Source organism: Sander lucioperca, chromosome 5 (genome assembly GCF_008315115.2).
Source record: "Sander lucioperca isolate FBNREF2018 chromosome 5, SLUC_FBN_1.2, whole genome shotgun sequence".
In the NCBI taxonomy this organism is placed as follows: Eukaryota; Metazoa; Chordata; class Actinopteri; order Perciformes; family Percidae; genus Sander; species Sander lucioperca.
In genome coordinates this window covers 42633450-42658487 of record NC_050177.1, presented here as the reverse complement: position 1 = coordinate 42658487, position 25038 = coordinate 42633450, and the positions used below count along the sequence as shown (strand labels likewise).

At 41.3% G+C, this 25038-nt stretch overlaps 3 protein-coding genes across 8 annotated transcripts in view; 1 reads left to right on the top strand and 2 right to left on the bottom strand.

The window, feature by feature from the left end:
- Window positions 1-135: 135 nt before the first annotated feature.
- Window positions 136-19772, bottom strand: LOC116039028 (TRPM8 channel-associated factor homolog). Of its 5 annotated transcripts, none has more exons than XM_036001081.1 (13): window positions 13876-13975; window positions 12875-12947; window positions 11929-12592; window positions 10532-10748; window positions 9950-10241; window positions 7876-8177; window positions 7600-7774; window positions 7239-7333; window positions 5180-5390; window positions 4628-4864; window positions 1886-2109; window positions 1604-1717; window positions 136-711 (listed from the first exon to the last, which is right to left on the bottom strand). In XM_036001081.1, the coding sequence occupies exons 1-13, from the start codon at window positions 13876-13878 to the stop codon at window positions 469-471; spliced, it is 2850 nt and encodes a 949-aa protein (XP_035856974.1). In that variant the 5' UTR covers window positions 13879-13975; the 3' UTR covers window positions 136-468. The 5 variants fall into 5 exon arrangements, with proteins under 5 accessions (XP_035856974.1, XP_035856975.1, XP_035856977.1 ...); XM_036001082.1 differs by lacking the exon at window positions 13876-13975 and adding an exon at window positions 19631-19772 and having other exon boundaries at window positions 469-711; window positions 11929-12714; XM_036001084.1 differs by lacking the exon at window positions 13876-13975 and adding an exon at window positions 14668-14684 and having other exon boundaries at window positions 469-711; window positions 11929-12714.
- Window positions 14579-24671, top strand: LOC116039029 (polynucleotide kinase 3'-phosphatase). 2 transcript variants are annotated; one of them, XM_031283785.2, is made up of 18 exons: window positions 14579-14597; window positions 14723-14912; window positions 16067-16113; window positions 16684-16962; window positions 17077-17373; window positions 18349-18428; window positions 18520-18577; window positions 18668-18775; window positions 18866-18937; window positions 19159-19207; window positions 19643-19713; window positions 19883-19975; window positions 20100-20196; window positions 20287-20348; window positions 20614-20723; window positions 23512-23599; window positions 23701-23768; window positions 24038-24671. In XM_031283785.2, the coding sequence occupies exons 2-18, from the start codon at window positions 14792-14794 to the stop codon at window positions 24156-24158; spliced, it is 1821 nt and encodes a 606-aa protein (XP_031139645.1). In that variant the 5' UTR covers window positions 14579-14597; window positions 14723-14791; the 3' UTR covers window positions 24159-24671. The 2 variants fall into 2 exon arrangements, with proteins under 2 accessions (XP_031139645.1, XP_031139644.1); XM_031283784.2 differs by lacking the exon at window positions 14579-14597 and having other exon boundaries at window positions 14656-14912.
- The window catches only part of si:ch1073-280e3.1 (complement C2), a 7154-nt gene continuing 6669 nt past the window's right edge, over window positions 24554-25038 (bottom strand). The window contains exon 19 of the mRNA XM_031283781.2: window positions 24554-24976. Coding sequence (XP_031139641.1) covers window positions 24794-24976 — 183 coding nt within the window. The 3' untranslated portion in view covers window positions 24554-24793. The remainder of the gene's footprint in view (window positions 24977-25038) is intronic.

The following is a 25038-nucleotide window of genomic DNA, read 5'->3' as shown; positions in this document are numbered from 1 at the left end:
CCAGGGTAAGATGCAGCTTACTAATTCACACATCCATATATCATAGAATTCCTGTTGTTTTAACCCTGAAGAAGAAGCCTTTTTTTCCTACAAATTAAATAATTCCCCAATGTGCTTAATGCTTCACTGTTTTTGTAACTCTTCTAAATCTTCTAAATACAAGTACAGCCCACCTGTTAACAATCATGTTAATTTAATGACCTCTTGGTATTTTGTATCTTTGGTTTTAAAGTATTTAACAAATACAACCCTGTTTTCAAATGGAGCTTCTGAATGTAAAAGCTGTATATATCTGGTCAACTATGTAATGCCTGTTTATTCTTCAAATATTGCAATAAGTATGGTAAAAATACAACAACAAAAAAAGAAAAAAAGTCAGTTAATTAAATTACCCACTAAATACTCAACGTCAAGAATGTGCTTATTGAACCCATCTCTCTGCACTTTTAACCAGCAGCAGTCTGAAGTTCAGTCATACTGGACCATCGGGTGGTCAGTCCAGGGAGGCAGGTTGGAGAGTTTCTCCTCAGTGACTGTTTTTATGGGCCAGCCCCAGGCCTTAAAGAATCCAGCCAGGTTCATCCCCACAGTGTTGGAGAAAGTCTCAGCATACAGATTCATCTTTCCGTCATTGTCACTCGGAAAGTTGCTCATCTTGTGGTAGGCAGCGAACACCTTCTTAAAGGCATCCCAACCAAACTTATCCTGGAGCTACATGGAGACAGAGGTAAAGGCAATGGTGAAAATTACCAGTGTTGTCTCTTGATCTTGAACTTTCCAATCGTATTAGGGTTCAAACCCGAAGGGGTAGAAATGTCCAAAAACATGGTTCCAGGCTTGGCAGGAAATTGGACATAACTCATTGACCATTTGTCCAATCGTTAGATCTTGGTAGATCTTCAGTCATTGTTTGGAAATAGGCCTGCCAAAGCATTTTGAAACTGATACAAAGGGGGCACCACAAATGCCAAAAACATGTATCTCTAAACCTACTGGACAGAATTTCTCCAATTTTGGTGCACATGCTCTAGGCGTAAGTATTAACCAAAATCTGTTTTATTTTGATAGTGCATGTGAGTAGAGTCAATAACATATTGGCTCATAAGTCAAGTTCCCTTTGAGCAACCCTGATTCATCTCAGTGGAGATCCTCCTGTCCTAAACATACACATCAAGTTTAATTCACATCCACATCAAGCCAAGCGCACCAACTTCTCTTTAGACAGACTTTAATATCAAATCTAGCAAAGAGGATCTTGGTGATTGGTGTCCACATGTCAAAGTGTCCTTTGGCAAGATAAACCAGTGCCTTAAATGGCAGCTTCATCGCAAATGGTGTAAAAGTGCGTGTATGAATGGGTAAATGAGAGGCCAATTATAGATAGCTTTGTCCAGTACGGTAGAGAAGCACTACATGAATTAGTGATATCATTTTTTGGATGAATCATGCTGAATATATTTTGAGTATGAGAATACCTGGAATTGCAGCCTGCTGCTGTATTTTGATTTGTTTTGCCTTTGTAGGAGTGCAGTTGTGTTTGATTGCTGACTTATATGTGATAAAGTTTCTCTCAAGTGTGTAATATATAGTAATTATCTCTCACCTGCATGTATGTCTCCAGGGCCACCCACATGTCCCAGTTGCTCAGTTTCTTGCCCCCCTTAGCATAGTCTTCTGCTCGTCTGTTTCGATTTTTTAAAGTCATCATTGGATGAGCCTGCATTGATCAAGGTGAAATTATGTGATCCCAGTGACTACTTTTCTCAACAAATTAGTTGTCTTTTGTGAGATCTTTTGATATCAAATGTGTCACAATACATCTTAAGACAAGGGTTTTCTAGCCATTGGTCTAAGTTGTTTTGTCAAAAAAACGTATTTACTCCACCTGTGCTCTGTTGATCCCCAGCACCTCTTCATGCACATACACTGACCACAGGTTGCAAGTGCATTCTGTGGTGTGTGATGGGAATTCCCAGCAGCCTCTCTGCTGGTTATGTCCCAGTTCATGGATGGGGCCCCACAGGCCTTCCCTCCTAGCATGGTCAGTGCTGACCAGCTCAGCTGCTGTGGACTTGTGTGTCATGATAGGATAACCAGCATGCATCCAACCTACATGAAGAAAAATTAGAAAAACAGTGTTATAGCATATATAGGGTTCCATATACAACGGAGAAACCTTGTAGTATTATATATTTTAGTGGAAGGGCATGCGATCAGAGCAAAGCACAAAACGCAGGCCTCATAATAGCATGTGTTGGTACAAAACTCTATTAGAATTAGTAGTTATAAATAGTAGTATAGTAGTTTTAAACAAGTTGACAAGTAACATTTTTTACATTGTAATAATGTCATATGCACCCAATGTCATCTGATGTCCCTGAGAGTCCTGGTAATTATTTTCATTATACTGTCTGTAGTATGCACAATAACAGTTTGCAGTTAGCCTTTTGTCAAGGAGTAGACATGTAGTTTCAGTGAATTAAAAACTCTAAATTGCCCGTGGGTAGGATAGTGAATGGTCGTCTGTCTATTTGGGAAGAAGCAGGGAAGGAACTACTATGGCCCCTTAATATTAAAGGTCTCATGGCATGAAAATTTCACTTTATGAGGTTTTTTAACATTAATATGTGTTCCCCCTGCCTATGGTCCTCCAGTGGCTAGAAATGGCGATAGGTATTAACCAAGCCCTGGGTATCCTGCTCTGGCTTTGAGGAAAATGAAAGCTCAGATGGGCCGATCTGGAATCTTGCTCCTTATGAGGTCATAAGGAGCAAGGTTACCTCCCCTTTCTCTGCTTTGCCCGCCCAGAGAATTTGGCCCACCCATGAGAGAGAGAGACATCATGGCTTTCAAACAAGCAAAGTGGCAGTTGGTCAAGGCCACACCCCCACCTTCCACCTTGCCCCCCCCCTCTCTCCTCCTCAATAGCTACAGACACAGAAATGGCACATGCTAGAAAGTCGGGAAAGAGACTTCAGATACAGTATTAGGGGACCACTAAGGTCATGTCATGGGACCTTTAACAGGTCCCCTGCGAAAAGGGTGGACAACTTCAAGTGAGTCTGACCTGGGCGCTGCATATTGACTCAGTGGTGACAAAGAAAGGCAGAGGCTGTTTCACCTCAGACGCCTGAGGAAATTCCAGGTGTCCCCTCAAATACTAATGAATTTCTACTCCTGGATCATCGAGAGCGTCCTGACAGGGAACATTATGGCCTGGTACGGAAACAGCAACCAACAGGACCCCAAGGCCCTGTAGAAATTGCAGGGTAGGGCGTCGCAAGGTGCCGGATACACCAGGCCAGCACTGACATGCTCAGCTGGAGCTTCTACCCTCAGGCCACTAGGATCCTAAATGATTACACTGCCCCCCCATCCCCACCCCCCATCATACACATATTTTTATTATAAAATGTTATTATTATTATTATTATTATTATTAACATTAGTTTTAATTAGGGCTGTCAAATGATTAATTTTTTTAATCGCGATTAATCGCCATATTTCTATAGTTAATCACGATTAATCGCATGTTTTATCACATGAATAAAATTATTTAAATTATAAATTATTTTGCATTTCAGAACTGTTTTTAAGTACATATTAACAATGGAAAGCAATTCTTACCAGTGTATCTTAATTGGGAATCAAATTAATGCAAAGAAAGTTACTTTACGAACTTGACTTTAAGATTTGTAATTGTTTATTATTTATTTACTGTAAACAAAAGAAACGTGTGAATCTGTCATTATTGCACAATTCCTACAAGTACCTAACCTAACTGAGATGTAACACTAACACTTTGCTTATACAGTACAAACAAAATGGTCCAAAAACCGGATGCCACAGCAGGACATTTGTAACCTTTATGTTTTTCTAATAAGAAATGTAACAATTCTCCTGGACAGAAAAGGGGGTGAACAATGTCCCAAATGACAAAAACAGTCAAAATGATACAAACAACACAGTCCTAAAACCGTATACTGATATACACAGTCAGTATAGTGTGCAGTAGCCTAACTTCTAAATAATTTTGATTACTCGCTGACGTCCAGTGATCACCGGTTAATGAGACAGCGTTTGCACTCTGCATCAGTTCCCGTTGGGCTGCTTTGTCCGTGTCACACAGGCTGTGTATCCGTGAAACTACTGTCCCCCTCGACAACTTTTTAAAAGTTAACTTTCCGTTCAGAATCGTATTTGCATCCATTTCTGCGTCTCGCGCTCGCCATCCACTCAAAACGTAACATTAGCCTACTACTCTCTGGCCGGCTCGCAAGCCCAAACAAGTGTGTGCGGCGTGCCTGTTGTTTTGTTTCCAGTCTAGCTAGATCCGGTGTGGTGTTGTAGTTTTTCTAACGTTACTAGTTGTTGCAACAGCATGTAAAAAAACTACAAAGTTTGCTTGGCCAAAAAGAAAGGTTAATCTCGCGATAAAAAAATTGACGCCGTTAAAATGGGTTTGCGTTAACGCCGTTAATAACGCATTTAACTGACAGCACTAGTTTTAATGCATACATTGTAGGAACTGACAGGATTACATTTAACTAAAATTGTATGTTATTGATTGATTGACGAATTAATGATTGATTGATTGATTAATTGATTGATTGATTGACTGACTTACCATAGGAAATCTGCACATCTGCTACAAAGCGTTCTTTGCGAGGAAATTTGTGTGGTATGACAGCTAGGTCAGCAATGCCCTTCATGATCTTATCCCAATGTGCTGCCAACTGATCCGGGCGGTCCAGACTCCGAACAACATCTGATGGTACAGTAAGGATGATGTTGTCAAACTCCAACTCTGCCCAGGGTGAGGGAGCTGTCCGCAGCAACAACCAATCAGGAGCTGTTGTCACACCTGAAAAGAACAAACGGGATGGATGTATTGAAAACGGAGCAATTCATTTTTACATGATTATTTTGTAAATTTTAGTTTAATTATTTCATAGATTTTTAATGATCACCTTCTAAAATAAAATGACTTCCCTTGAATTATTCTGGCACGTGATGTTTGATAAGAACTAATGAGAATGCATGAGATTTTTCAAGATGTCATTACTTACACTGTCCTAAATGATAAAACCAAACCATATTTAACCCTACATGCCCTGTATACTACATGCCTGCCATTTACCCCCATGAGGATACACACACACACTCACCACAGACTCACCAGATTTATAGTAAGGCGCAGGTACAGAGATCTGCACTGTGACCTTTAGCCCCTTCACTTGTGTATTGGGTGGAGCCACCAGGTAGATGAGTCCCCCCCACAGGTTCCACACCTGCATCATCTCTGAGATTATAGGAAATCGCTCATGAACACATGGTGCTCTCTTCAATTCTTTTGATTGGAGATGGTCTGTTTGACAGCCTATCTGGATCTGAGGAAGACACATAGACTGTTAATATTAATGGACAACGCATCTGATTCAGCAAAGTACTGCAAATGCAGAAGTGCCTTAAACCTGCATTCTATCTGAATTCCAGCAGGAGGTCGGTTTCTGTTAGGGATGCACCGAATCCAGGGTTCGGGTTTGGATTCGGGCAAATATTGGGCTTTTGGACCTGGTTCGGTTTTGGCCGAACCTTAGAATTTTTTTCCACCGAACCGAACACTACGCTTGCACTGCACCTGCTACGCTGGTCGACGTAATGTAGGTGGACTGTTCAATGCAGTAGGCTGTGAGAAAGTGAAAATGGAACTCACGAGCAGAAAAAGTGCCGCCCGGCAGCACCCCCAGCCAAAAGAAAGCGACCCAAGCTGAGCCACACGCCCAACACACAATGCCGACCTGTCCCGCGGCGGCAAGGACCCCAAAACACAACACACTACATCGCTGCTGCCAAAACACATGCACATGAAACATCCGAAAGAATACGAGCCGCGCATGAAGGAATCCACAGACAGCAGCCAAAACACAGCAAGCACAGGTACGGCAAAGGAAGGACAGTTACAGCTAAAAACTGTTGGCTGTTCTCTTGGCAAATTAGTGTCCCTACAGTGGGAGTGGAGCAACCGAACGGCTGGCTGCTGCTCGTTAGCTAACGTTAGCTTTCTAATTTCACCCACCCAACATACCTTCATCATACACTGGTTAGTGAAAACAAAATTGTCACTCATCTGGCAATAGCGATGTGCTTTCCTACGATGTGAAAAGAGCATGTGAATCAACATTAAGTTGTTACATTTAAGGTATTTTATTGTGTACCTCTCAGTTGAAGGTTAAGAGGAAGTTACAGTAAACATAGAGCTTTTATTGTGACGGGAAAAACGGAAGTGAATAAAGTGCTGTATTTTCTGACGGTTGACTGTGTTGGGGTAGAATAAAGTGAGAAGTGCAGTGCCGTCTTGGTTCTGGCATTGGAAGCCCGTGTCTTTATTTTAAAGCCAAACCTGAGTCTAGATGATATAAGAAACCCTTGGTTACAGATTTAACTATTTTAGAGGCTGTGGACGTTGTTTACTTCATTAATGTGTTTACTGTGTGGACTGAGGATGAGAGTAGGATTCGGTTCGGTTTCCCCAAAAATCTGGATTTGGTGCAGTTTCTGTAGAAGTCTATGAGAAAGTGCCCCACTTCTCACTTGATTTATTACCTCAATAAACATTTTCATAATGAGTTTATGGTCTCAATCGCTAGTTTTAAGTCTTCTGCAATACAGAATGATGTTCATTTTTTGAATTATGGTCTCGTTGATTTTAAAATCGGCGATAAAGCAGGGGGTGTTTTAGGGCGTGGCTATGATGTGATTGCCAGTGAAAGTGTGTAACGTAACGTAGAGTGTAAGCAGCTCCTCCCTCACTCCTCCCTCTCGTCTAAAATAGTCACATCCGCAACCAGGATGGCTGTGCCCGTAATGGCAAACTCGATGACAGATAGCAGATCTCCACAAACCAATGGGTGACGTCACACATGCACTGTCCATTAATATACAGTCTATGGGAAGACGTGATATATGTGTTACTGATTGGAAGTATAGTTTGTATTATAAATAAAAGGATACAATGCTGGAAAATTGGATATGGTAAAGACTGCAGAACATTCAAAGACTTTAATATATTCTGGAGGCAGTCAAGTGGGCTGGACTGCACTGGTGGATAGGGCGGGAAAATGTTAGGGATGGGCCTAGTCACTGCTGGGGACAGAGGCATGCATAGGGTGGGCTGGACCTCCACTAGGGGCACAAAATTAACAGAAACACAATGAACTCAATTTTGTGTACCGCACCTTCCATCCCTTATTGACAATCTCTGCTGGCATGGAAATGTAGGTCTTCATTCCAGGAGAGAGGTAGAGACCTGTACTGATCCACTCCTCCCCTCCTGACACACACACACACACACACACACACACACACACAGCAGCAGCAAAGAACTGAGTCATCATTACATGTATACAATTTTGAAGACACATTTTACCTTTCTACTTCTTAACATTGAGGTCTGTAGATTAATGCAATGTAATAATACAAACATTATTGAATTCAGTTGTGCCCATGTCAATGAAACAATGAATCACAAGTGTGTACATACTGAATATAAGTCAAACTTATAAACAGTTTGCAAATTAGTCCACAACAAGGTCTTACCTGCTGTGTTGGCATTAATCTGGATCTTATGGTTATAGACAACTGGCATCAAGGGGTTATCCTTGATAAGCGATGGCAGGAGGGCATCAGGATTTGGGCAAACATTATATACCTGTGACGCTACACTAAGGAGTAGGTGGTCTTTGGGACTCTTCACAGGGCAGCTGTCACACACCTTGAAAGAAAATGAATTATCAAAGATGTTGCTGATGTTGTCAGCTTCTAGCTGTTATATTGGAATGTTTTATAAAGCTTTCATGTAATTTTACTGCTCACCTGTGGCATGTCTGACTTCATCACAATGTCAGTGAGGGTGGACACGACCTGTGTATAGGAGGAGCAGTCATGAGCCTTCAACTGCAAGTAGTTAACACAGTCCTGGCCCAGCTTTGTAAGGAATTTCTCCTCCTGCTCTGTAAGTTCCTCCCCCTGGGTGACATGACCAGCGAAGCGGTGTAGAAGGTGGCGGAAGTGGTAGGCGTCTTTGATGGCCTGGCTAGGCACAGGGGCCTTGTAGGTACCTCCTCTGATTGTTGCCCTCAACAGGCTCAAGCCCATTGTGTTCAGGATTTTGTTTCCTGAAACACATTCCAGCAAACCCGATTTGATCAACTGTGTTTTATTGTTGGAACTATTATGTTATGTTGAGACTGGGTGGGTTATAAAAACTTCTAGATTTAAGTTTATGCAGGTCTGTTACTTATATAAAGCAGTAGCCTATTAGTGAAATATATGTTAACATGTGTTCTTTGGTGACATCACAACACCTCTTGTGCCTCATTTGTTTACAAGTGTAGTCATTTTCGACTTCCCACATGATGTCCTCAGTGCCTGCCTTCCGTCCTCCCCAGCTGCAGTTCTAATTTTTATTTACCCTCGTATTTGTGCCTGCTGTATTTGTACAGGTCAGGACCTTATCACAGATCACCACCAGCCTATATATACTGCACATTCCTTCTTTGCATTTACCAGAATGTCTTGTCTGCCCTATCTCATGACACAGGCTTCTTGTGGTTGGTGACTTGCTGGGCCAGCAGTATCAGCCTGAGAGCTCACTGGCTCCTAGTGAATGTCATTTGTGGGCCATTGGCTTGCCATCTTCCATTGTTCACATAAAAAGCGTGGACCTAAAAAAGTCACATTACTCTCACCACTCTCGACCACTGTCATTTCTTTACAGTTGCAGAGTGCTCTTGCATCCCCGCTGCCCAGTGATCCAACTTCCCCTTCAGCCAGTGCTAATGTCTTCCTGCTGGCGAGCAGGCATTCAGACATAAACTAGTCCTGTGTTAAAACAGCACAAGGGACTGCGTTGGTGGGGGCGTGTTGTTTAAGGTACTGTTGAGACAATCTCCACAATGTCTAGTAGCCATTCTAAGCAGCAGGATACACTGGCTTCTTGTGGTTGGTCTGCTGCTGTGGGCTTTTGGCTTGGCATCTTCAAGGCTTCACACCAACATGGAACCCCTGGACCCAATAAGTCATATCATCTGGGAAAGGACCATCCAATTCCCCAAGCAGCTCTAGCACTCTAGTTTATCTTTGATTGCCCAGCCAGTGTGTCAGCCTTCCTGCCCCTCATCACTTTGCATATGTATTATTCTTCCATTAAACCACTAGATTTGCTTTAAATTAACCAGCCAGCACCTGCTCCGGCTGTCCATTTGGCACCTTCTTCTGCAGCCACTGAAGCACCAACTCTAGTGGTCATTCAGCTGGTTGCCTCTTTATGGTACAGGTAAACTCTGTCAGAACTGCTTGTTGGACAGTTGATTGCCAATGTCAGATTAGGGCACTGACACCCACCTCACACACTGATTGGCCAGCTGTGCGTAGGTCCTAGCCTGCAACCCCTGCAAACTTGTCTGTCTCTGTCCCTTGCCCCCCATGTTAGTTCTACAGGCACAGTGGTGCTTTTCAGTAATTCAGTCCACTGGTTTCTGAGAAGCAAATTTCCCTGTTTATCTCAGCCAGCCCATCAGTTCAGTCTCCCTGGTCATCTGCAGTCGGATAATTCTAATTTAAGAGTGCCTGTACCTGGTTACCCTGTGCTTAATCTGTATGTATCTCCATGTAGTAATTCTGTAAATGCCTGGCAAATCTTGACCCCCATACCTCCTTCCATATTCCTGTGTACCATCCTGTACTCTATACTGTGTTTATGTATGGGGATGTAACGCAGAACGCAGTTTTGAGTTGTGCCTAAAATGAGTCGTTGCCTAGTACAATCACACCAGAATGAGCATTTAGACAGTAGTAACTGGAATATGCTTAGCATGCATCATGTTATACTATCACGTGATGAACTGGTTAAGTATAAGAAAACTTTGGTAGTGGTGCATTATCATACCTGGGAAATCTGTTAATTCGTTTTGCCCATGGTGTGTCTGTGCCCAGTACCAGGCATGTCCACCAATCAGCAATCCTCCTCCCTCTGCCACAAAATCTCGGATTTCCTCCGCATGATGATCACTGTACGCTGTACAAACAAATACACTCAGGTCTTTCTTGAAGTCTGTCTTCTCACATTGTAACCCTGACTTCCGGAGAACTTTGAGGGCATGATCTGGCGCTACACCAACGACTCCCTGCCGGCCTTCATCCAGCCAATGAATGGCATTTTTCCAAAATGGAGCCAGTGTCTGTGATAAAGGCAGGTATTACAAGAAAGGCAGGAGTTTGTTAATCACATAAAAGCTTTGGCAGATCAGCACACATCTTATAATTTAGCAGACTGCAGACATCCACCTGCTGGTGGCCAAAAGGTAATATGTATCCAAATAAATAGGCAAAGTAATCATATTTAATGTCTAAATGAGATCATATTATCTGACATGAGATCTTTTATATGTACTACATTAGCAAATTCTGTGCTCTATTTGACTTATGTAGGCAGAAATTCTAAAATGAATGACTTTATTGTAAACTCTACCTCTCGTCCCAGAAATCCTTCATGTGTAACCACAATAACCCGTCCCTGCCCATAGTAGGCTCCTGCCAGGAACGCTCGTCCATCCTCAGTGGTACCAATGGGAAAGGCTAGTGGGCTGTGGACCAGAAGCTCAGAAAGTACTGCTCCACCCTGGAGGTCAAACTCTGAAACCCCCTCGAGTAAGAACTCCAAGTCATCCTGAAAATCCTTTCCGATTCTGTATTTGCAAGGAGGAAAACAAAAGGAAAATCACATTTTTGTATTCTTATTCAATATTTTTGAAGGGATTCTTTTTATTTTCTATGAAAGTCTAATAATAAAACGGTATGGTAATATGTTATGTATTATATTTACCTCTGCCAAGGTGATTATGTTTTCGGTTGTTTTGCTTATTGGTTTGTCTGTTTGTTAGCAGGATTACAGAAAAACTACTGGCCCAATTTTCATGAAACCCGGTGGAAGGGTGTAGCATGGGCTAAGAAAGAACCCATACATTTTGGAGCGGATCCGAATCACGGGACAGATACACATTATTTTCACTGTTGTTAACATTGCGAGATATGGCATTTGTGCTGCATTCATGTGGTGTTGGAATAATCTAAAAAAAATGAGTTCCCGACTGGGAAGATTTACACTGCATTAACATTGTGAGAAAGGGCATGCCTTGGTGGAGGTATGCCTTTCTAGTTATTACTGGTATAGTTCTTTTTTTCTTCTTCTTCTTTGTGTTTGTTTTTTAAAATTTTGCCATTTTTATTGGATGTTTAACAGTCAGAAAAACATTGGTTAATGGCCAGAATCTAATGGAGCAGTTATATGATATATATGCGTCTTAACCATTAGACCACAAACAACAGCCTGAAAAACAATTATTTTGAAAGCTATGGCATACAGTTGTTATGATATTATAATAGTATTTACAATATACTATAAAGTAGTATATATATTCACAATATTATACATGTCGTATATTAAAATACTTACAGATATGTACTTCACATTTTTAAATTAATTGTTTGACCTCTCATGTGTGACCTGAACTTTGGTAATGTACAGTGATTATCCAGAGCACGTCAGAGTAAACATACCCATGTCTGTCGGACCTTCTTAAAATGGACTAGCTCCTATTTTGGAAGCTTGAAGAGATATTATCTGATATCATCATATCATCGGATGTAGCTGCATGATACCTGCCAAAGCTTTTGATTGAAGGTGAGAAGGGTGGATGACTTGATTATACACAATATTCTCTGTCCCTGAAAATTCATTAACTCATTAGGCACCTAGAGAAATCCACCACATATTCTAAAAGAAATGTTGATATTAATTATTAAAATTAAATTATAAGTAGAACCTTTCTAAATGTGCAATAAAGGAGAAGTACAGTATACACTCACACTCTAGCCATCCAGGAGGATGGGATCTGTGGGTAGACAGGCAGGCACTCTACCTCCCCCTGATGTTTAGAGAAGTAGATCCCTGCCACACCAGAAACCTTATTCCCCTCAAACTGAAGCAGCGTGTTCTCCTTAGGGTGACTTGCAGCCCAGCTCCACGCCTGCCCCGCAATCAGCACTCCTCCTCCAGCTTTCAGAAATGCCACCAGGTCATTCACGTCAGCGCCCACGCTGTAGGCATCTGTCACATACACCCCCACACCCAGACTGTCACTGAAGGCCCCCATAACGTTGGCTTGGAAGCTGGATTTGCTGATGTTATCAGCAACTGTCTTGATGTTTTTGTGGACCCCCACAGACAGGTTGTCAGATCCATCTCCTCTCAGCCAGGTCAGAGCGTTCTCTACCAGAGCAGGAAATTTGGTCAGGTAGCCCTCATGACCCAGAACCACAATCCTTCCACGGCCGTACAGAGAGGCTGCCATCAGGACCTGGCCTCGGCTGTTCATTGCTAAAGGAAATGCATGGTCTCCAATTAGCACCAGGTCACTGGGAACACAGGGGCCCCGGAGGTCCAGCTCTCTCAAGCCTCTCATCAGGGACATGTAAACCCCTTCATTTTTATTTTGGATGGGCTGGTTGGACATGGTGAGATGGACCAATGCTTTGAAGATTAGATGAAAGTGGTGGAAAGCAGGATGCGGACAAAATGGTGTGAAGTCGTTAAGCGTTAGTAAATGTGGTTAAACAGTTGCACCTAGATGTATATTATGTCCGTTGGTTGTCCTGTGAGAAAAGAAGTTGACAGAGATTAAAACAACAAATGCTGTACTACTGCTGCCTAATGTGTTACACTTTCACAACAATATATATGAAATTACAACAAAAATGTCAATTTACAATTAATTAATTACGCTACTTAAATCTCAAAGTGATTATTTTATACCTGAAAGTCGAGTTGTCTTTCTGTTTGTATTATCAGACAGTTTTCCAGTCAGGCAATCCAGCAAGTACTCTATCTGACAGGAGAGAAGAGGGAATATAAATAGAGTAAGAATAGGATTGAGTAGCTCAGCAGAAATGATAATAGGAGGAGGGGCTTCAGTGAGAACAACCCAATAAACCAGGCTATCATCCCTGCCAAGATCCAACATCAATGGATAGTATCTGTCTGTAAACATTCTCAGTGAGCAACACCCTGGAATGATGTCGGTGTAAGTCAATATTTGTGAATGTTGGGAGCACAACACAACATTGTGGCTGTAAAATATATAACCAATATAAGGACATCTGTGTTTTAGTTTCTTAAAGAAACGTATGATGACTATTAAAATGATTAATAAAATAATAGTTCAAGTGTATTACATTTTGTTTTTGTAAACACCAGAATCCCCATTTTAAGTTCTAGTGTCTATATTGTGTGGGCCTGTCCCAATATTTTTTGACAATTAACATGCAACTTGTTAATAAAAAAGTTATAAAACAATCTGATGCAAAAAGCCTACATCTATGATAATAAGCAAACCATATTACAATTCTAACAATGTTTTCTCTTCAACCAACCAGGCTGCATGAGTTACACAACCTGGCCACCCTGTTATGAAGAAAATAGGTTACAGACAGTAGCCTATATTCATCAAAACATCTAGGTCTGACGTCATCATTAACAGACTGGATAATAAATAGGGAAAGATGACGAACAAGTATTTTTTTCATAATTAGACAAATGTATGTGCATACTAAGCATTTAGTCCAAACAGGTCATTTTCTCTGTGTGTCAATTTTCTTGTTTGACTCTTGTCTGACGGAGGAGCAAATTGGTGAGTCGCTCGCGGATAGGTTTACTGTTCTGCGACACATTCAAAACTCCTTAAAATGTAGGCTACAAGTAGCCTAATAACGTTTTTTTATTACCAAAAACGAAACTGATGAAAAAGTCTACTTTACCATGCGGACGTGGCTTTACGTGAAATTACTTTACATTATGAGTTAGCAAATCAAGCATTATACGACTATGCTAATACAGGTACTGAAATCCCGGAAAAGATGAACTCGAACGGCGCCTCGCCTATAAAGCATGGATATAAAGTGGACGAGAGCAGGCGGCAGCAGCCGGGGGCGGTGACAAAAATCTGCTGTCAAGTCGGACAGTTTCCAGCCGATTCCAGCAGCCTTCAGGCTGAACAGGAAGTGACAGAAACACTGTGGTCCGATTCCGATTTAATAAAATGTTATCAGACCCATATATCAGCTTGTACACAGTCTCCAGTTGTTTTTATTATGACAGAGTAGCTGTTAAAATGCTCTACATGCGATCTGTTGCTGATTTCAATTTTAACAACACACTGTAGATGATTTAGTCTCTCTGACTTCTAAACGTCACTATCAGCCACACAACAGGTGTTCTGTACAGAATAAGCCTTTAAATCAGAGAAATAGCAGTTAAAATCCCTCCAAATCAAAATCATGGGATCAAGTCGGACACAAATGTAACCGGCATGCATTGGGCGGCGATCGCCGGTGATCGATTCTGCGAAGATCTGGCTCATCCATGGATGTAGGGCTCATCTCGAACGAGCCTAATGAGTGGAAGCTTGAAAGGGAGTATGTTTCTACACGAGCGTATTTTTCTGATGGACTGTGGGTACACTGCAAAAAAGCCCCCTCCGGTTAGTTTTTCGTTCTTAGTGCACTTCTTCTACAACCAACTCAAAAAGTAAAAGTATTAACGTTACATACTTCTTATATACGCAGCTGTTAAATTTCTTTGTTTCGGTTCATAACTGTATTAAAGGAGGGGTTCACAAACACCCTATAAGGCTCAGAGTAACTCGTCTCGCTGCTGTGCTGGTCGCTCGCTCAGATGTCGTGTATGCTGGTTAGCCCCTCCGGAGCTCGGGTCCCCCTGGAGAACGGACGAGCTGTGATTCTGGGCCGGGGTCCGGACACTGGGGTCACCGACAAGAAATGCTCCAGGCACCAGGGTGAGGGCAATTCCGACATAAATACATTGGTGTTTTTCGTGACAATGCACACGCACACATTTACTGTCGAAGAATTTACCAAGAGACCCCCATGCGAGACCCTTGTAGTTTGCAAAATGTACTATTTAGTAATTTAGTATTTAGTTAATTATTCTGATAGTAATAGTTCATTATAAATGCAAGGCCCTGGTGGTTTGTTGTCAGTGGAGCAGGAACGTTTAAATAAGTTGCTGAGTGGTAAAAACAATTAGGACTATTTATCCCTGCATGTTTGAGATGGACTGATCAATAAGTGACTTTTACACAGCATGGGAAGTACTGTTTCTTATAGCCGTAAACCTTCATAGATCTTACATAGAGAGAAATATAAATTTGTTGGGAGAGAAAGATTAATTAACAACTTTAGTGCTTCATAATCTTGATTACAGAATTTAAAGGAGTTGTTCATGTCAAGAGCTGAAATGACTAGTGGATGGATGAATTGATTAAATCGTTAGACAGAAAACTGGCAACTATTTTGATAATTGAGTAATCATTTGAGTCGCTTCTCAAGTAAAAATGCAAACATTGGCAGTTCAGGCTTCTTAATCTTGGAATTTGCTGCTTTTCTCTGTTTCATACCATTGTAGACGGAGTATCTTTGGGTTTTGGACTATTGGCTGGCCAAATCAAGTAATTCATTGATTCACATGTCGTAACAGACAAAATGATTACTCAAGAAGAAACAAACAGGCGGAGCAATCAGTAATACAATAATTGTTTGCTGTAGCCCTATATGTCATTTTTGTTGCTGTGCATCAAATACATAAAGATAAAATACAGAAAATAAGAAACTATAGAATTGGTGTCATAAGTGTCTTTGTAGGCCACAGTAACTGTGTATATGGGGCTGCAATTATTTTCATTATTTATTAATCTGACAACTTTTTTCTTGATTAGTCATCTGGTCTGTAAAATGTCAGAAAGACAAATCTTAAATATGCAAATTCCTTTATTTTGCATTGATGCTTAAAAAGTGACTTGAGCCATTAAATAATTATCAGAAATGTTGTAGATTGCGTAATCGTTTCAGTTCTAAATGACTATCCAAATATGTGTGTGCATGTGTCCGTGAGTATGAGAGATGGTAATAATCCTTCTTGTGTTTCTTACAGTGAAGGTGGTGGCTTGCTTTGCAGACCAGGATGTGGTTGTTACTCAGGTATAAAAAGAAACACTTTTAAGCCCCACGTCCCAGTTTATAATTCAGTTTGTCTTTCTGTGAAGCTGTCAGGCTAGAAAAACACCACTGCCGGACACACCCGACAAACATTCAACCTTTATTTATGCTCGAGACACAACACAAGAAAGAGTTGATATTTGGCACCACACGTGACATAGCTGATGTTTTAGCTATGTCATTATGTCTGAAAACCTAGTCTATATCGACAATGTTTCATTTGTGAGATTGTTCCGGTGCCGCAGAAGATTCCGCTGGATGTCCCTCACTTTTGGCTTTCTTTGTGTTGGCATTCTAAACTCAAGTCGGTTTAGGAAGCATCCTCCGAGCCAGAACCGACAATGAAATTATATTTATCTTTAAATTCTCAGCACACACTAGACGGCCATTTTAATTCCAGAGCATGCCTCCTTACGTGCCCATGTTCACTGAAAACCTGATAACAGCACAGCTTTACTGCCTAGACACATACTGGTTATCTAACATCCTATAAACTCTCTGTATATGTATAAAGGCTACAGTCCACTGTCCATCCATTATTTTCTTCCACAGCTGGGTCCCAATCCCAGTTTCCTGGATGGTGAGAAGCTGGGCCGGAGCCAGTCTGGTAGACTCACCCATGGAGGCACCCTCTTCCTAGTTAACCAGAGCCACCCATTTAAACTGCTCTACTCCCTGAGCTCAAATGGATCCGCCTCCAGCACTGCACAGAAAGGACAAAAAGCCACAGATAAGACGAAAGGAGGGAGAAACGGGAAAGAAAAAGAGGCACAGTCGAGTCCAGAACCCAAGCGCAGTATAAAGGATTTCTTTTCTACATCTCCAATGAAGGTATCACATTTGTTTGGACATTGTGTTTGAACCTATTTAGTGATGATGTTTATCAAGAGACGTTGAAGTCAAACAACTAAAAAAATAATAGAGTATTTTTATTTTTCTGTCTAGTCATCTAAAAGACGGCTGAGCCCAGAGAGTGAAAACCCTGAGGTGAAGCGCCAACGAAGAGACGAGGAGGCCACCGACAGACAAATGGAGGAAGAGGAAGAGGAGGCGGAGGAAAAAATGGCAGAGGAAAGGCTCAAGCAGCTGCAGGAGTTGGCAGAGAAGTCTATAACACAGAGGAGTAATACCACCCAGCCTTCATCATCTTCATCCTCTTCAACGGGCTGTCTAAAGAGCAGCTGGCAGCAGATCAGCAACCTGATGCTTTACACTGCTGCTGGTGTCAAAGGGAGTGACAAGGTGGGAACTGTTTCAATAGAACAGCTTTATGTATTTTTTTATTATTGTTTCAGTGTCTGAGGTCAGAGAATTACACAGTATTGTGGTAGGCAACTAGATTTTGCAACGTAATCATTTGAAATGAAATTTAGGCCTCACAATGAAATATAATTATGGTAATTGCAAACATATTTAGAGGTACAGTTGTCAGTGTTATTGTAAAAAAGGACTCCCAACCCTTGAGGACCTGAAATGACATCACGTTTTCCCCAGATGCATTTCTGCCACAGCAGATCCATCAACGATTAGTCGATTCATTGAATAGTTAAGCAAAAGAAAATCTATTAAGTGGGTAAGTCATTTTTCAAGCAAAAATGACAAGATGTCACTGATTCCAGCATTTTAAGTATTAACATGTCCTGCTTTTCACTGTTTAATATTATTGTTAACTGAATACCTTTGACTTTTGGACTGGTTGGAAAAAACAAGACATTTAAATACAAAAACTGACATTTCTGTTTTACTACTTTTTGATATTTTACATACCAAATGATAAATTGAGTAAAATAATCAACAGATTAATAAATATAAAATAACTTACCTTTAATAAAATGAATAAAAATTAATGAAATAATTGTTTGCAGCTTTAATTTTGGTTGTTGAGTTTGGTTTGGCATCGTCTCCAGTCAGAGGAAGTGACAAAATAAAACCAACAGTCTGATAAACAGCAGTGAAAAGCGCTTCTTCAAAAGGCAGGTCCTCTGACGAGTGTTAATAATATATATATATATATATATATATATATATATATATATATATATATATATATATATATATATATATATATATCATTTCTTATTCTTGTTAACGTAGTTTTTCATATAAACACAAAAGTGCTGTAAAGGGGTTTCCTAAAGTCACCTTACATGATTTCTGGTAAGAACATGCAGCTAATGTGTAAATGTCTGAACATTTCCTCTTCTTGTCGTTCTCCAGATTGCTGGGTTTGACATAGATGGCTGCATCATCACTACCAAGTCTGGGAAAGTCTTTCCCACCACGCCAGATGACTGGAAGTATGTCTACACCCCTGAACATGACCTTTCAAAGGGTTTATCTCATGTCATTGTTTGTCGTAATATTTATGTTTGTGTGTTCAATTAACAGGATTCTGTATCCTGAAATTCAGCCCAGGCTGACCAACTTGTTTAAGAAAGGATACAAGGTGAGGGGGAGCAAAATGCAACAGTAGAAAATGAACGCCTGTGAAATATGACACTGGATTTCCTAGTCTACCCTGGCTCTCTTCCAACAGGTGGTGTTCTTCACCAACCAGATGGGGATCGCTAAAGGCAAACTGAGACCAGAAGTCTTCAAGTCTAAAGTGGAGGACATCCTCAACACGCTGCAGCTGCCTGTGCAGGTTAGTCATGTAATGGCCAGACTCTCACTTTTCTCCTAATTATTGTACAAAACCCCCCCCAGATTTTTTGTATCCCTACCTTCGTTGCAGGTGTTTGTAGCAACCGGACCTGGTATCTACAGGAAACCAGTGATGGGAATGTGGAATCACTTGTGTGACAAGGTAAACACACACACACACACACATATTGTTTTTGAACCACACCTCATACACAGTATTTGCACTGAGGCAGAACCAAGTGTGGTCACTGCACACTAATCAATATGAGTCATAGGAGCCGCCCTTTAATCTCTCCTCACAGCATTGATGCCTTTGCATGTTTGACAATAAACCGTCTAGTCTACTTTTAATTGTGAGTGTCTTTGCATGTGTTTACTGCTCAGGCAAATGAGGGCGTGACTGTGGACAAGACACAGAGTTTTTATGTCGGAGGTGAGTGAAGTTGGGTTGGGTTGCCAAAGTGATAAACATCCCATGCTTACAAGTGTGTTGTTTGTCATGTGTCCTTTTGAAAACCAAATATTTAATTCAATGCTATTTCCCTAAACCCCAAAAAGATCCCATATCCTAACCATGGCCCAAACAAACAACCTGAAATCTCCACCAGTTATAATCCTCAATGCTTAATACTAGACCTAAACCTAACTATAAACCCAATAGGATGCCTAGGTCTAAACCGAACCCAGAGCCCAGAAATGATCTAGAATGTGCAGAGTGCAGAAATGCAACAAAAATAACCCCATTTGGAGGACTTTTGCAAGTTGTTACTATTGCGTTGAGAACATTTGATCCCCAGAATGACAGAAGTACAGGAGCACACACACATGCACATGCACACAGAGCTTCTGACTTTACCTTTGTGCACAGACGCTGCAGGTCGTCCAGAGAACTGGGCTCCAGGGAGGAAGAAGAAGGATTTCTCCTGCAGTGACCGACTGGTAAGACCTAAGATTTTTGCTCTCTGTAATTTTTTCTTACTACTTTCTGCTACCCCCCCCCCCCCCCTTCCCTCCTTCTCCCCCTCCTTTCTTGACTTGTTTTGTGTGTGTCATCTTAAATGTCATTGAAAAGGTCAGGTAAATAAGTATGACTCACTTGTTTTCCTAGTTTGCTCTGAACATTGGGTTGCAGTTCCACACCCCAGAGGAGTACTTCCTGGGCTGGAAGAGCGCCCCCTACAGCCTGCCTAATTTTGACCCTGTGAGTACAATGAACATATTTCCTGTGTACTTTTTTTTTCTTCCTACAGTGTATGAGAAACATTTGTGGGTTTGGTTTGTGTCTGTATTTTTGTTAATGTTTTTTTCTTAATGGGAACTTCTAGAGGAAGATTGACTCCACTGCAAGACTGTACGACCCACCGTCTGCCTCTCTCACCTCCAGCAAGACAGAAGTCATTGTTGCCGTGGGTTTCCCTGCATGTAAGAGAAAAAGGACAGTGTGTCACCTTTTCTGTTCTCCCCTTCCACCAGCACCAATCTGATCTTGTTCCCTTGACCCTTTCTTCTCAGCTGGTAAATCCACATTCTTCCACACCCACGTCATTCCAAAAGGCTATGTGTACGTCAACAGGGTGAGTGGATTTTAATGAACAGTCAACAACGCTCCATTTCTGCCCAAGTTCTCATCCGAAACATCTGGTTTTATTTATATAAGATTTTAACTGTTGAGTTTTTGGTTTACTTTGATGTTTGTTACCCTGCTTTTACATTTTATACACCCGCTTTTAACTGTTTTAAAGAATGTATTATGAGCATTGTGATATCCATATATTATTGGGCCCGTTCCTTAAAGTCTTCCGTGACATGTGACCGACTTCATGTTTTGTTTCGCGTCAGGACACACTCGGTTCATGGCAGAACTGTGTGTCGGCCTGTGAGCGTGCTCTGAAAGAAGGCCGCAGCGTCGCCGTGGACAACACCAACCCAGACCCAGAGTCTCGCAAACGGTAAAGCACAACTGAAACTCCAAACCAAATTTTGACAAAAATCCTGGCAAAAAGGATTCAAGCTCTTTGCAGTATTATTAGCTCAGTATAACAGCCGGTTTAAATGGGCTGATGGGCTCCAGCAACAGAATGTATTGCTATATTCCACTATTGCTGTTTTCTTTTTGGAAAACTGTTTTAGTTCACAGATATCAGTTTCTGCTACGATGTGCCAGTGGCAGGTTAGCAGAATCAATCCACTCTGCCTGGTAACTACAATTACAGTGGGACAGTAATTGATATAACTATATGTCTTGATCAGAAAAGCAGTTATCATGCACCACAGATTTGTTACCTAGTAACTGTATTTATTTCAGTTACTGGATGTATCGCTTTCTCCTCTGCCACTAACTCAGAAAACAGAGATACAGCAAAAGCAGAGATAGTAAAAGAAGTTGTAAATCAAGAAACAACCCTGCATTCTTTATTTCATAGCAAAGAACACAACACCCTTTTTAGTGTAGAGAAATGTCATTGTGTTAAAATGTCATAGTTAAACAAATAGCTGAACTGTTTCCATGTTAATGTGACTAGCCAAAACACACTTAGACTTGATAACAGATGTAAGTGATTTAATGACTTAAAGGTGAAGTGAAAAAAAAAAAAAAAGTGATGTCACGCGTTTTTTTAGGCTACAACATTTTTTGTCACATACAGCAAACATCTCACTATCCGTTAGCTGCCTGTCCCCTGAACACACTGTAAAAAAACACGGTCTCTGTAGACAGGATAACGGTGGTACTGCACCCCATGGCCCAGAAAGACTTTTCACATAGACTTTGCATGGCGAAAGAAACGTCTATATTTCAGCAGATAATTTGTTTCTAGTCTATCAACTTACCAGCCCGAACACTGAAAGGGTCCTTGTTTAAAACGTCACATTTTTAACATTTTTAACATTCACTAGAAGCGAATCCAGAATTATTAAATTTAGCATGATGATCGTGCATAGTGGACGCGAGCAGAGCCGCGGGACTGCGCCCGCCCGCTCACATGACTGTTCTCCCTAGCTCATGTAGCTAGCTGTAATAATGGATATAGCTAATGGTTGTAATTCACCATGTGTTCTATTAATACGTCCATAGTATTATCTTATGAAGTTATGATACATCCGAGGGATGTATGTAGCTATGCTGTAAAGCCTGTTAGCTACGTGGATGTAACGTCATTAGCGTTTCCCAAACTGGCGGGCTATCAGCTAGCTAGCTAGTTGCTAACATCAGGGGTAGCTAGCATGGCTGTATTAAGATCTATACATAGCTAGTTATATGCCTAGCTACATAACGTTACTACAGACATAGTGATTACATCGCCTTGGTTCTCTCTTATGATACACCCGAGGGCCGTATGCTGTAAAGCTTGTAACGTGGATGATAGCTAAAGCCATGGATGGGCTTTGTTCACGAAACTGCAGGCTAGCAGCTAGCGCTAGTTAGTAGCTAGCTAGACAGCACAAATAAATTGTTGCTAGTGCGCATGCCCATCGTGAGCCAACCAGCGTTATGGGCCAACAATGCGGAAGAGCCGAGCTCCATGTTTGCTTTAATGCGCTTTTGAGCACTCTCATTGGAACGTACGGTGCTTCCCACCGAACACTGTATCCAGTTTTCTTAATACATCCATGACCTGCACCATCAAACATAACAAACAGTGTTCCAGCCAATGACCGACAAGAAGGATTTGGGGATGGGGGTTGGGGGGGTTAGTCCGCGGAAGGGAGGGAGAGGGGACGGGATGAGAAGGAGGGAGGGGTGAGCTGGCCTCCGTTTTGTTTGACAATACTTTGAACGTCAACAAGAAGTGACATCACACAACATCGCTTAGAGCACCTTTAATCTCATTTTAACATTATTAAATATTATAAGATTTTAACCCTGTAGAAAACAAATGCTTGGAATTATAATTTTTAATATTGCATGTCATTGCCTTTGGAATATTTTGGCCCATGTTAATCTCCTCTACACCCTTTAACCTGGTTCAGACACAGTAGTATATTGCACAGTGACATTGCAAGTTAACTATGTTACCTTCATTGCCAACATTTTAGCCTTTTTCTAAAGGAATCTTACTAAATGGTTGTATTTAAAGATCCAATGTGTGGGAATTTCTCCTATCTAGCGTTGAGATCATATATCGCAATCAACTCTCTCGCACCACGCAGTTCAAAGTACGTATTACAGCTACGGTAGCCTTCACGCTTCAAAAAGCCGGTCTCTTGCTCTTTTCTCTATCCTTTTTCTTTTTCTGGGCGGAGAAGAAGACTCCTGTTCCTGAAATTTGGATTTTGAATACGTGTGGTCCTCTATGTTTCCTTCTTCAAACTTGCCGGGGCCGGGAAGCTATGACACCCATTAGCAGCATTAGCAGCACCTGTGGGTTTATCATGTGACAGCGAAAGGCGGAGCAGTATGTCCTGTATGTCCCTTACCGGCTAACATATTTCAAGATGGCGCATGAATATGGAGCGTCTACCCCAGTTCATGCGAATGCAAATGTAAAATTTCAAGCCAAAAGGAATACTTGGAATTGATGGTGGTGGTAAATATTCATGAAAAAGGACAAGTTTGTGAACGATCAACACAGATTTTGACAACTAAACACGTTTGGGCCTTTAAGAATGTTGGTACTGATCATATGCTGCTGTTGCTGTATTTTGTGCTATGAATATATTCCTGCCTGCTGCTTGTATGTGCATTTATTTACTTACATACATTGTTTGTGTAACCAGTGTTCTGTGTGTATTTTCCAGATATGTGGATGTAGCCAAGGCAGCCGGAGTGCCGTGTCGCTGTTTCCACTTCTCAGCCTCTCTGGAGCAAGCCAAACACAACAACAAAGTATGACTCTCCTCTCCAAAGTGTCAGTCTTCACCCTTTGGTTTGGTTTATCCTGGCTGGTGTTGGCAAGTGTTTTTTTAATGCATTATTGTTGTTCCCAGTTCCGTGAGATGGCTCCATCAGACAGCAAACACGCCAAGGTCAATGACATGATTTTCCACAGCTACAAGTTAGTGATACTGGCCTTTCTTCTCACACTCTTAACAGTTATGAAACACGTTTTTGTGCCATAAAGCCCAAACTAAATGCACGCCACTAATGTGCTTTAGTTTTCTATTTTAATACATTTTCAGAAGCTTTTGTTTTGTCCTTGTTACTTGTCACTATGTTTAAATGAAAGTCTGACACAGTGTGTTTTGAATACTGGTAATAAAAGCACTTATTACTTATAGCTTTGTTACTGACCACTGTAATCTGTCTCTCTCTCTCTCTGGACAGGAAACACTTTGTGGCTCCTGCTCTTCCTGAGGGATTCTCCGAGATCCTCCAGATCCACTTTGTGCCGAACTTTAAAGACAGCCAATCAGAAACCCTGTACCGGCAGTTTTCTGAGGGCTGATAGGACAGCTGGCTTCATAACACCTTTGACTTTCACATTCTCACTGACACGAAAAAAAAAAATACAGATGACAGCCAGTGAAGCAGATGAGGTGTGAGATCCAACCAACAAGCAACAGTCATAGAAAAACACACTAAGTTAGTCAGTAGACACTGATGTTTTTCTGTTCCAGCTGATGGACTGTCTGGGCTACCCACTGACATCTGTGCAGTGCTTTTATGTCCTAGCTTATATGCATACTGTATGGCTAATGGCCTCTAACTACAACAAGTGTTGTTAACTAGACTTGCATTAAAAGAGGTGTTTTATCAAATAACTCAAAGTATCCATATGAATGTAATGCATCATGCATGTTGCACATGTTGAGTTTAGAAAGAATACAGTGTGAGAACAAGAAGAATTACTTTATTTTTATGTTGTGTATGATAAAACATCTTCCTTTACAAGGGTGTTTACTGCACCACAGCTATAAAAATCAACAGTATACATTTGACAATAAAGCTTTAGAAAACACTTTACATTACATTACTGTGTATGATTGGCTATGATTATTCCCACATTTCCTCTATTGCGTTCTGCATTAAGTTATTGTGGCTTAACCTAAGCAGTTCTCGGCTGATTGATTATGGATGTTGTCAGTCGATCTCAGACAGGAACTGGATCTCCTCACCCAGATGCTCTTTAAGCCACGGCAGTATCTTGAACAGGTCGATGTGAAAGTCTCGAGCATCAGGAGGCGGCTTGTCGCTGCTGTATTTTCTCAGTGCTGGGTTGACTGGGTTACATATGTCCGTGGTGCCCCAGCTCACGACTCCCACCTGGAGATGAAAGCGGGAGAAATGTCCACATGATGCTGATTGCAGCGTGTGTAATGAAGCTT

Coding starts and splice junctions, on each gene's coding strand:
- LOC116039028 (XM_036001081.1), bottom strand. Junction 5,391..7,238: donor TTGTCAATAAGGGATGGAAG/GTGCGGTACACA, acceptor TGTCTTCCTCAG/ATCCAGATAGGCTGTCAAAC. Junction 4,865..5,179: donor TGCGCCTTACTATAAATCTG/GTGAGTCTGTGG, acceptor TGTTCTTTTCAG/GTGTGACAACAGCTCCTGAT.
- LOC116039029 (XM_031283785.2), top strand. CDS start 14,792: ATGTCGTGTATGCTGGTTAGCCCCTCCGGAGCTCGGGTCCCCCTGGAG. Junction 19,208..19,642: donor ACAGAGTTTTTATGTCGGAG/GTGAGTGAAGTT, acceptor CTTTGTGCACAG/ACGCTGCAGGTCGTCCAGAG. Junction 20,724..23,511: donor GACCCAGAGTCTCGCAAACG/GTAAAGCACAAC, acceptor TGTATTTTCCAG/ATATGTGGATGTAGCCAAGG.